Below are 12,690 nucleotides of genomic sequence, written 5' to 3'. Positions count from 1 at the left end.
TCATTTGCCTCAAGAAACTTAGTATGATAACTTGATATATGTATGTTATTATCATAGCATAAACTATTTTTTTTAACAATACCCAGGGAAAATGATGTTACCATAACACTGGTTTCTAGTGTATCTGCATGACTCTACTAACTTTCAGTTGCTTTCCCAGCCAAAAACAGGCCTGGTGACCACTATCCTCAAAGGGTCTACTAGCAGAGAGAAGTAAGATGGTTTGTCTTCAGAGGACCCTAAAACGTTTTACCAGCTTTGAAGTGCAACTATTCTCAAATCACAAAATATTAAGAGTTGGAAGAGCCTTAGAAGTCCCCCACTGAAGGAATTATTTATACTAACTTCCAGGCAAAAGGCCTTTCTTTGAATACTTTCTTTGAATACTTTAAGTAATGGACACTCACTATTTTTGCAAGGCAGTCCACTTCACTGTTACAAAATTCTTCCTTACAATCATTGGAAATCTGCCTCCCTGAACTTTTACCCAAAGATCATAGTTCTGCTCTCTAATACAATACAAGTTAACCTCCAAAATATAATCAATTCTAGAATTAGGATACAATTGTCAATTTGATCACACAAAATACAAAAGAAAGCTCAGGAAAAAAAAAAAAAGGAAGAAACCACCACTATACACAACAAAATTTTGAAATTCAGGAAACTATGTTGAAATCACAACCCACCATAGTTTCAAGATATCAAAGCCCACGCCTCAGTGAACATACAAATATTAAAAATAACCTGACGTTTTACAGTGGAAGGTGGTACAGTGTTTACTGAATACCTTTTGGCAACTTGAAACTACTAAATCCACCAACACAGTTTTAAAAATTACAATTCTGTAGGAAGCTCAAGACGGTTTTTCCAATTGCTCATATTTTCATTCTATTTCCTTCTAAAACATCTGCATGTTTTTGAAAGATCGCACTTCGCCCCACTGGTGCAATACTTTATGTATTTATTTTTGGTATTTTATGTTTTTAAATAAATATTTTCAAGAATAAAGCCTAAAAGAATGGGGTGTAAAGGAGTGGGGGTGGGGCTAGCAGGGAAGTCAAAGAATTGCCGAGCAGGAAAAGGCTGGTTACTGGGTATTTTCCTTCTGGAAGCAGGCTTCACTGGCGTATCTGAAGTAAGGAACCATACAAACACGACCCAAGAACAAGAACGATCATGAGCAACGAGTGTTAAGGCATTAATGTCTGTAAGATGTAAATGAATCGGCACTGCTCATCAAGCAGCGCCAGATGCTTCAGGACCTCTTAGAGGAAAGGTAAGAGGTCCAAGAAGCAGAGACCACGGCCACCCTCTGCGGGAGGGAAAGAGGGAAGAAACCAAGGAGTAACTACCAGCTCAGCAGTCCAATGAAGCCCGAACAGTACCAGAGCACAAGAAAGACGGCAAGTGACTAGGGGGAAGGCACACAACCCGGAGAGCCTGAAGAAGGGGCTGCAGTGTGCGAATACCGAACGGGTCCAAGAAATGGGTGTGGGTAAGGGGCTGTGGTGTGTGTAAGGGGCAACGCAGGAGTTCCCTGGTCCTCTCCCTGCAGCAGAGCAACAGAGGGTACAAGGAAGGGGGAGGGTGAAAAGCAAGAATGACTCATTCCCGAAAGGAAGTGTTCAAGCCATAGGAAAGCATGCTACTGGGGGGCGGGGGGGGCGGTTCAGGGCGAGGACTGTGAGAGCCAGGTGCCCACAGTGATGGGGGCAAACCCCAACGTCCCGTAGTTCCCGTAGCTCGTCTTTAAGATGGGGTGTGGGGGGGTTCGCGGCAGCCGAGTGCCAAGGCCTGGGAAGCGGCGCGGCGCGTGCGCAGTGGCGCTCGGCGGGACCCGCTGAGGCAAAGCGGAGCCGCAGTGACAGAAGCGAGCGGAGCTGCCGCCGGGTGGGACTCACCGAGGCGCAGGGGCTGGAGGTGGTGCTGGGGGTAGGCGACCGCTGGACCGTGACCAAAGCCATCTAGGCGCTGCTGGGTTGTTCCGGGCAGGGCATTCTTGTCCTGAATGTGGGGGGGCGGGAGGGTGACGGAGCCGGGATGGGGAAGGGGGTATGGGATGGGGGTGAGGGGTAAGGGGGGGAGGAGGAGGCCGCGGGAACGGCCACAGGCTCCGCACCCACCACCGGACTCTCGCCTACTGACGCGCCGAACGGGCGGCGGGCGGGCGGGCGGGCGGGCGGTTCGGCAGCAGCGGGGCACAATGAGCGCTCCCAGTGCGCAGGCGCCACCTGTCAGCAACCGCCTCTCCCCTCGGCGCGCGCCGCCGCCTCGGCGTAACCCTTGAGTTGCCGGAAGCCGCCTGGGTGTTTGCGTCTCCGGCCGCCGCCCGGTCCCGGGTTTCCTCCTTCGCTTTGGAATCGCGCGGTTCGCCCGAGTCTAGTCTAGAGGCAGCGAGCTGGGGTGGGGGGCGGGGCCTCGGGCCGGGGGGCCGCTGGAATCCCGGGTCCTGAGAGACGACCATTTTATGAGGTGGGGGCGCACAGCTTAAGCGATCTTAGTGGAAGGAAACTGAGGTGAAAATCCTGAGGCAAACGCGTTGTCTGGTGGGAAAGGGCTCCGCCGGGTTTCAAAGGCTTTCTCTAGGTGGGAGTGAGACTTACTGGACTGGAGACCCTCTTGGCGCGACCAGAGACGAGTTTGTCTCCTTTTGACCCGGCTCTTGGGAGCTTTTTCTGAGCTTTACCACCTTCTGTCTCAGAGCCCATGTTTTATGATGAGACTTTATGAAAGAAAGAAAGGTTTTTAATTTTATACCCTGGCAAGCTTCAGGGTACCCCTCACGCTTCCTCTATTACCCTGGCCCCTGTCTGAGGACTCATTCGTTATTCCTAAGGTGGAGAGAGGCTGCATGAGCCCGGGAGGCCGAGAAGGCTGGGCTCACGGAATTATAAGGGTCCAACCTGCTGTATTTACCTCCCACTTGCTTCCTGCTGGAAGAAATTCTCTTAAATAGGATTTGCTCCTTGAGATTTTTTACTCCTTCGGCTCTAGATTTCATGATTGCATAGACCTATGTGAAATGTAGATTATTAAATATTTTAAAGGAATACTTTTCTAAAAGATAAACCGTCAGCAGACTTCAAGGAAGTAATGAAAAATCAAGATTAAAAGAGGGGGGAAATCTCACTATGCAAATACCATTGATTATTTACACAGAGGAAGAGTTGACAAAGCTATTTCTCAACTTGAGTGCATGCTCTGGAATATACCACCATACATATCAAAGCTGTAGAAAACACACACATTAAGGAGTTTGCAGTTATTAAAGCCTCCTGCTCCTGTTGTCACTCAAACTCTTTGGATCTCATTGCTTTTTTTAAACTGATAGGGCTGTCATGAGCTCTTTCTGGCTGCTGTATGGTTAAGTGCCACTAGAGCCCTCTGTGCTGAGCCTTTGTTCTCTCCCTGGGGCCCTGCGGTTGAAATAATTAGCAGGGAGGTTCCATCAAGAATCAGACACTGAGGGTCCCTGTACTGTACAGTCCTGTGTAGAATGAATTGCAGAGAAGCCAGCTGGTAGGCTTTTGCCCCCTGGTGGTGGTCAAGAGTGCCTGCGAGACAAAATTAAACAAAGATGTATGGTTCACCGATTAAACAATCTGTGTTTTTTTTTTTCCCCCAGAGCTGCGTAGTAAACAGGAAAAGAAAAGACAAAGTTCAGAAATAAGAACTTTGAACCAATGCTTAGAAGACCAAACAGGAAGTTATATGCATAGCTAAGAAACATACATAGCTGAAAGCTGAATGAACTCAGATAAATGAAACATGTGGTTTAGAAATCAAAGTATCATTCCAGAAAAAGTATTATTCAAATCAATAGGTCTTAATAATGTGCTTGTATATTATTTTTCTTAGTGACTCAGGGATAGCAACACTGATTGTCTAGTTTTGTGTAGTAACATTAAGAAATTCTTTCGGCAGGGCGCCTGGGTGGCTCAGTTGGTTAAGCGACTGCCTTCGGCCCAGGTCATGATCCTGGAGTCCCGGGGTCGAGTCCCGCATCGGGCTCCCTGCTCGGCGGGGAGTCTGCTTCTCCCTCTGACCTTCCTCCTTCTCATGCTCTCTGTCTCTCATTCTCTCTCTCTCAAATAAATAAATAAAATCTTAAAAAAAAAAATTAGTGCTCCCATTTAAAAAAAAAAAAAAAGAAATTCTTTTGGCAGATGACTTAATTCCATTAATCTTACATTGGGAAAGATCACTACCATAGGAGTCAGAAGACCTGGCTCCTAGCTCCAACTCTGTGAAACCTTAGGCAAATGGCTTAAACTTTTTGAGCATTAGTTTCTACAATGGATTGCTAACTCACAGGATTCCTGTGATCAAATGAGATAATGCATGCTAAAGTACAGTATAAACTATAAAGCCCTGTATGTAGTTAAGATAACTTTATTATTCTCTAAAGTTTGTTCCAAGTTCAGTCAGCTTTTTCTGAGTGTACCCTATGTGTGGAAAATAGCATCAAGCAAAAAGGGAATAAAAAGGACTTAAAAAGACATGATTAATGCCTTTTCTTAATAGTAAGAGAAGTAGATTAGTGGTGAAGATATGTCTCATTTGCAGGCAGATATAGAAGATCTTTGTTAAACATATCTGAGGTGATAAAATCCTGGTCAAAATTAGGATTATAAAAAAAAATTGGAATTAGGGGTGCCTGAGTGGCTCCATCGGTTAGGAGACTGCCTTCGGCTCAGGTCATGATCCCAGGGTCCTAGAATCGAGCCCCATGTTGGGCTCCCTGCTCAGCAGGGGAGTCTGCTTTTCCCCCTACGCCTGCTCATGTGCTCTCTCTCACTCACTCTCTCCCTTTCAAATAAATAAGTAAAATCTTTAAAAAAAATTGGAATTACAGAATACCCAGATTCACATTAAGTTTATTTGTATCAGGAAGTTAATTTACTAATTTACAGAGGAAATAGCTCTTCCTAGTATATAACCTTTTAAGGAAACTAAGATTTGGAAATTACTGGTGCATGTTCATTAATCACCATTAATTGAGAAAATATTGAGTATGTATTATATGCTACACACTGTTTTAAGAAATAAAAGTCTGTCTTTCAGGGGCTCAAAGCCTATTAGCAGGGAAAAACACACCAAATAATGACATAATGGCTTAGTGGTACTGTGGTTTCAGTCACCTTTGCTAGGCCTCCAAGGGGGATACGTATACAGGAGAAGCCTAGATATGTACAAAGTGCTTTAGAAACAGAGGAAGAGGTCTGGGAAAATGCAGTTTATGATACTGGCTTTCAAGCTTTGGTTGCAGAGCTAGATCACATGTGAGCATTTGAAATCTGTGCTCTCTGCTCCATTTATACCTATTCTTCCCTGGGCTCCACCTTGGTTCCTACTTGGTCTTCTGGTGATCTGAGGGAGGAAGTATCTACTTTTATTAGAGAAAAGACCCTAGATCCTCTTAGTATGTTAGTTGAATTTGAGAAGAGAGAGACCAAGAGCAGGATTCCCAAAAGAGGCAGCCAGAGACAGAAGTCCTCCTACTTCTATTTGTAACACCTGTTCTTCCCACCTGTTATAATGGAGGCCTACTTGTGCCACTGGAATTCCTTTAACCCTTAACTTGTATCATCACTTCTTCAGGGGTGAAATTATAGGAGCGCTTTTGAAATTCTTTTCTTTTTTTTTTTTTTTTAAAGATTTTATTCATTTATTTGACAGAGAGAGACACAGCGAGAGAGGGAACACGAGCAGGGGGAGTGGGAGAGGGAGAAGCAGGCTTCCCGCTGAGCAGGGAGCCCGACGAGGGGCTCCATCCCAGGACCCTGGGATCCTGACCTGAGCCGAAGGCAGACGCTTAATGACTGAGCCACCCAGGCACCCCCCATAAGATACTTTTAATCATAGGAAACAAACTAAAGCTTGCTGAAGGGGAGAGGGGTGGAGGAATGGGGTAACTAGGTGATGGACTTTAAGGCAGGCATGTGATGTAATGAGCACTGGGTATTATATAAGAGTGATGAATCACAGACCTGTACCTCTGAAACCAGTAATACATTATATGTTAATTAATGGAATTTAAATTTTTAAAATGTTTTAAAAAAATAAAATGTCAAAAAAAAAAAAAAAGAATCCTGATCTGGGGCTAAAGCAGTGGTTTTCAACTCTTTTTCATATCATGACATCCATAGAAATGATATTTGTATAGCACACTGGGATAAACTAAAGGGGATTTGGAGGCAACTATATGGGGCTTGGTGAAAAAAACTTTTTATATAATTTAATGAGAAAAAAATAAACATATTAAGGATGATATTAAATATTGAATTTGTATGAGCTTCTGAATAGTCTTCTCAAAAATTAAATGAAAAACTTGAGATTGCTTCTATAAACATTACATTTTCTATGTAGGTTTTTAAAAACATTATTACAATATTATTGACTACTCTCTTTGCTGTACCTTTCACCTCCATGACTTATTTATTTTATTACTGGGAGTTTCTACCGCTTAATCCCCTTCACCTATTTCACCTGAACCCCCACCTCCCTCCCCTCTGGCAACCACCAGTTTGTTCTCTGTATTTATGAGTGTATTTCTGCTTTTTTTTGTTTATTTAGTTTTTTTGGATTCCACATGTAAGTGAAATCATATGTCTTTGACTTATTTCACTTGACATAATACTCTTCATGTACATCCGTGTTGTTGCAAGTGGCAAGATTTCATTCTTTTTTATGACTAATATTCATATATATATATTCATATCTATCTATGTATCTATCTACCACATCTTCTTTATTCATCCATCTATCAATGGATACTTGGGTTGCTAACATATCTTGGTTATTATAAATGCTGCAATAAACATAGGGGTGCATATATCTTTCCAAATTGGTGTTTTGTTTTGTTTTGTTTTTAGGTAAATACCCACTAGTAGGATTACTGGATCATATTGTAGTTCTCTTTTTAATTTTTTGAGTGATCTCCATGCTATTTTCCACATTGGCTGCACCAATTTACATTCCCACCAACAGTGCACAAGGGTTCCCTTTTCTCCACATCCTCGCCAACACTTGTTATTTCTTATCTTGATACTAGCCATTAAGACTGGTGTGAGACAATCTTTCATTGTAGTTTTGATTTGTCTTTCCCTGATGATTATTGATGTTGGGCATCTTTTCATATATCTGTTGGCCATCTGTATGTCTTTGGAAAAATGTCTAGTCAGGTCCCCTGCCTATTTTTAATTGGATTATTATTATTTCTTTTTAGTGTTGAATTGTATAAGTTCTTTGTATAATTTAGATATTAACCTCTTTTTGGTCATATCATTTGCAAATATCTTCTCCCATTCAGTAGGCTGCCTTTCTGGTTTGTTGATGGTTTCCTTTGCTATGCAAAAGCTTTTTATTTTGGTGTAGTCCCAATAGTTTATTTTTGCTTTTGTTTCCCTTGTTTGATGAGGCATATCCATAAACATGTTGCTAAGGCCAAAGTCCATACTTATCTTTTCTTTTAGGAATTTTATGGTGTCAGGTCTCACATTTTGGTCTTTGATCCATTTTGAGTTTATTTTTGTGTGTGGTATAAGAAAGTGGTCCAGTTTCATTCTTTAGCGTGTAGCTGTCCAGTTTTCCCAGCACTATTTATTGAAAAGACTATCTTCATTGTATGTTCTTGCTTCCTTTGTCAAAGATTAATTGACCATATAAGTATGGGTCTATTTCTGGGCTCTCTATTTTGTTCTATTGTTCTATGTGTCTATTTTTGTGCCAGTATTATCCTGTTTTGATTATTATAGCTTTGTAGCATATTCTGGAATCTGAGATTGTGATACCTCCAGCGTTGCTCTTCTTTCTCAGGATTGCTTTGGCTATTCAGGGTCTTTTGTGGTTCCATACAAAATTTTAGGATTTTTTGTTCAAGTTCCGTGAAAAATGCTGTTGGTATTTTGATAGGGATTACGTCGAATCTGTAGATTGCTTTGGGTAGTAGGGATATTTTAACCATACTCTTCCTATCCATGAACATGGTATATCTTTCCATTTGTTTGTGTTATCTTTCATTTCTTTCACTAGTGTCTTATATTATCCATAGTATAGGTCTTTCACCTTCTTGGTTAAATTTATTCCTAGTATTTTATTCTTTTTGGTGCAATGGGAATGTATTTTAAATTTCTCTTTCTGCTACTTTGTTATTAGTCTATGGAAATGTAACAGGTTTCTGTATATTAAATATATACCCTGTATATATTACTGAATTAATTTATTACTTCTAATAAATGGTGGAGTCTTTAGGGTTTTCTATATAAAGTATCATGTCATCAAATAGGGATAGTTTTACTTCTTCCTTACCAATTTGGATGCCTTTTATTTCTTTTTCTTGTCTGATGGCTGTGGCTAGGAATTCCAGTACTATGTTGAATAAAAATAGTGAGAATGGACATCCTTGTCTTGTTCCTGATCTTAAATGAAAAGCTTACTGTTTTCACCATTAAGTATGATATTAGCTGTGGGTTTTTTATTTATGGCCTTTATGATAGTGAGGTATGTTTCCTCTAAACCTACTTTGTTGAGTTTTTATCATGAATAGATTTTGCATTTTATCAAATGCTTTTCTGCATATATTGAGATGATCATAAGGTTTTTATTCCTTCCTCTTGTTAATGTGATAAATCACATTGATTGGTTTGTGAATATTGAACCATCCTGGGGTAAATCCCACTTGACTGTGGTGAATGATCCTTTCAATGTATTGTTGAATTTGGTTTGTTAATTTTGTTGAGGATTTTTGCATCTATGTTCATTGGGGATATTGGCCTGTAGTTTTCTTTTTTTGTAGTGTCTTTATATGGTTTTGATATCAGGGTAATTCTGGCCTCATAGAATGAATTTGGAAGTATTCCTTCCTCTTCTATTTTTGGAATAGTTTGAGTAGAATAGGTATTAACTCTTCTTTAAATGTTTGGTAGAATTTAGCAGTGAAGCTATCCAGTCCTGCACTTGTTGGGAGTTTTTTCAGGACCTACTCAATTTCATTACTAGTAATCAGTCTTCAAATTTTCTATTTCTTCCTCATTCCATTTGGAAGATTGTATGTCTTGAGGTATTTATCCATTTCTTCTAGGTTGTCCAATTTGTTGACATATAATTTTTCATAGTTTTCTTTTTAATCCTTTGTATCTCTGTGGTGTCGGTTGTTATTTCTCCTCTTTCATTTCTGATCTTATTTATTTGAGTCCTCCCTTTTTTTCTTGATGAGTCTGGATAAGTTTATCAATTCTGTTTATCTCTTCAAAGAACCAGCCATTGGTTTCATTGATCTTTCTATTGATTTTTTAAGTTTCTATTTCATTTATTTCCACTCTAGTCTTTATAATTTCTTCTACTAACTTTGGGCTTTGTTTGTCCTTCTTTTTCTAGTTCCTTTAGGTGTAAGTTTACATCATTGTTTTGAGATTTTTCTTGTGTCTTGAGGTGGATCAGTATCACTATAAACTACCCTCTTAGAACTGCTTCTGCTACATCCCAAAGATTTTGGACCATTTTGCTTCCGTTTTCATTTGTTTCCATGTTTTTGTTGTTGTTGTTGTTGTTTAGTTTTTATTTCATAATCATAAACTTAACTCTGCAATCCAGCTAGACTTTGAGGGTCGTAAGGAAAATATGGAACCCATAGAACTGCAGTGAGAGCACAAAGATTATAGGATATTTCAAGCAGATGGGGGTGAAGGGGTACTTTTCTGAGCTACAGAAGGAATGGTTTGGTAGTTAAGATAAAACACAAGTCAAATTTATTAGATTTGTCCACAGTCAGCAATGGTGATCTTCTTGCTGGTCTTGCCATTCCTGGACCCAAAGTGCTCCATTGCTTCCAAGATATTCATGCCCTCTTTCACCTTGCCAAAGACCACATGCTTGCCATCCAATCTCTCAATCTTAGCTGTGCAGATGAAAAACTGGGCACCATTTGTATTGGGCCCAGCATTTGCCATGGACAAGATGCCAGGACCTGTGTGCTTCAGGATGAAATTCTCATCATTGAATTTCTCCCCATAGATGGACTTGCCACCAGTGCCATTATGGCCTGTGAAGCCACCACCCTGGCACATATATCCCAGAAAAATCCTGTGAAAACTGGAAACCTTATTATCAAATCCTTTCTCCCCAGTGATCAGAGCATGAAGGTTCTTTGCTGTTTTTGGAACTTTGTGTAAACAGCTCAAAGGAAGTGTGGCCCAAGGGCTTGCCATTCACAGCAATGTTGAAGAACATGGTGGGTTGACCATGACTGGCAGCGTGGGCAGCTCTGGGGTGGTGGCATATGCAAGACTGTGTCCGTGTACTTTTTTATTTCCTCTTTGATTTCTTTGTTGACTATTGGTTGTTTAGTAGCATGTTGTTTAGCCTCAGTGTGTTTGTGTTTTTTCCATCTTTTTCCCTTATAATTTATTTCTAGTTTCATACTGTTGTGGTCAGAAAAGATGCTTGATATGATTTCGGTCTGCTTAAATTTATTGAGACGTGTTTTGTGGACTAACATGTGATCTATCCTGGAGAATATTCCATGTGCACTTGAAAAGAATGTCTATTCTGCTATTATGGGATGGAATGTTCTCTCTCTCTCTCTCTATATATATATCTGTTTATCCATCTGGTGTAATGGGTTATTCAAAGCCACTCCTTCCTTATTGATTTTCTGTCTGGATGATGTATTCATTGATGTAAGTGGCATATTTAAGTCCCCTACTATTATTGTATTACTGTCAATTTCTCCCTTTATATCTATTAATATTTGCTTTATGTATTTAGGTGCTCTTATGTTGGGTGCATAGATGTTTACAATCTTGATCTTGCTGGATTGATCCCTTTATCATTATGTAATGCCCTCTTTTTCTCTGGTTACAGTCTTCATTTTTTAAAGTCTATTTTGTCTGATACAAGTAGTGCTACCCTGGCTTTTTTTTTTTCACTTCCATTTGCATGGAACATCAATTATCATTATCCCTTCACTTTCAGGCTGTATGTGTCTTTAAGTCTGAATTGAGCCTCACAGACAGCATATGGATGCATTTTGTTTTTTTATCCATTAAGTCACCTGATGTCTTTGATTGGAGCATTTACATTTAAAGTAATTATTGATAGGTATGTGCTTATTGCAATTTGTTGTTTTGTGGTTGTTTTTTAGTTCTTCTTTGTTCCTTTCTTTTTCTCTTGCTCTCTTCCCTTCTGGCTTGATGGCTTTCTCAGATTTATTTCTTTTTATTTTTTTGTGTATCTATTTTAAGTTTTTTATTTGTGGTTACTGTGAGGTTCATATATAACATATGTGTAGAGGCAGTCTGTATTAAGTTGATGGTCACTTAAGTTCACCTGTGTGCTGAAGAACACATTCTAAAGGCACTAATTTTTTACTCCCTCTCCATGTTTTATGTATGTGATATTATATTTTACATTTTTATTTTGTGTATCCCTTGACTAATTTTTATAGATATAATTGATTTGACTGTTCTTGTGTTTTAACTTCCTTACTGGCTTTGTAAATGATTAATCTACTACTTTACTGTATGTTTGCTTTTACCAGTGAAATTTTTTCATGGTTTTATTCCAGTTATGTTCTTTTCTTTCCATTTAAAGAATTCCCTTTAGGGGCTCCTGGGTGGCTTGGTTGGTTAAGTGTCTGACTCATGGTTTTGGCTCAGGTCATGGTCTCCAGGTTATGAGACCAAACCCCATGTTGGGTTCCTCGCTAGGTACGGAGCCTGGTTGGGATTCTCTCTCTTCCTCTCTCTCTGCTCTTCCTGAGCCTCCTCTCACACTCTCGCTCTCTTAAAAAAAAAAATAATTCCCTTTAAACAAAGAACAGAACAAACAAAAAAAAGGAATCCCCTTTAACATTTCAGGTCATCATTCAGAACTTAAGAAGAGGTCAAGAGCTTCCCAGATAAACAAAAGTTAAAGGAGTTCATCACCACTAAACCAGTCTTATAAGAAATGTAGAGTTTTGTGATTGAAATGACCGCATGTAATTCCTGAACAAGACAATTTAACAATGATCACTTGGTAGTCATTATTGATGAGAATATAATTCATGCAACTAGGTGATAAATTTAAAACAATTTTCACAACAATTAAAAACTTACAAGTATAAATTATATTTGACTCTAATAGCTCTTACTTTTTCACACTGGCAAATGTAATGTGGCAATATCTTATGATTACATGACTGGATTTAGAATATCCAAATATATTTTCATATCAAGTATATATTACAAAATAATGATGAAGCTCTAATTTGCAGAGTATGACTATGTTACTACAATGAAAATTCTGCAGCTAACTTGGATGTAACTAAAAGGACACATCAGCCATAAACAAAGGGAAGAATTCAATATATATGAAGAGAGAGATTGGGAGCTGAGTCCATAAGGAGTATCTGGCAGGTCTCTCTGCCTTTCCTGGCCATACCTTGGGCTGTGAGTCCTGCCCCTTGATTACCTGGAACATGCAGGTAGCTCTAAGGCTCAATGTGTATGACAAGCAGCAATACTCACTGCAACTGGCTTTGGAAAATGATGCCCTGGTAGTAGAATACTCCTTGGCTTTTCTTCTTTATTAAAGAATACTTGCTTTAATAAAGCAAGTTCTTCATTGTGCTTACCTCCTTGGGGACCATGGGGGACACTAGGGTGGATCATCAGGCTCTGACTACTTTGGGCTACTCTCCGAGAATCC

The 12,690-nt window shown here is 39.8% G+C and overlaps 2 protein-coding genes and 1 pseudogene across 3 annotated transcripts in view; 1 reads left to right on the top strand and 2 right to left on the bottom strand.

The window, feature by feature from the left end:
• Nucleotides 1-2,038, bottom strand: part of SSH2 (slingshot protein phosphatase 2) — a 244,279-nt gene extending 242,241 nt beyond the window's left edge. The window contains exon 1 of one of the 2 annotated variants that reach the window (XM_035027658.1): nt 1,902-2,038. In XM_035027658.1, coding sequence (XP_034883549.1) covers nt 1,902-1,964 — 63 coding nt within the window. In that variant the 5' untranslated portion in view covers nt 1,965-2,038. The remainder of the gene's footprint in view (nt 1-1,901) is intronic. The other variant, XM_035027659.1, reaches the window with a different exon arrangement.
• EFCAB5 (EF-hand calcium binding domain 5) overlaps nt 1,903-12,690 on the top strand; it is a 195,141-nt gene continuing 184,353 nt past the window's right edge. Inside the window, exon 1 of the mRNA XM_035027657.1 lies at nt 1,903-1,932. The gene's annotated coding sequence lies outside the window, so the exon portion shown is untranslated. The remainder of the gene's footprint in view (nt 1,933-12,690) is intronic.
• On the bottom strand, nt 9,508-10,244 carry LOC118025253 (annotated as a pseudogene).

This window comes from Mirounga leonina, unplaced genomic scaffold (assembly GCF_011800145.1).
Source record: "Mirounga leonina isolate KUSES-001 unplaced genomic scaffold, KU_Mleo_1.0 Mir_200, whole genome shotgun sequence".
NCBI lineage: Eukaryota > Metazoa > Chordata > Mammalia > Carnivora > Phocidae > Mirounga > Mirounga leonina.
Note: the sequence above shows the minus strand (reverse complement) of the source record. Positions and strands in the feature narration are given on the sequence as shown.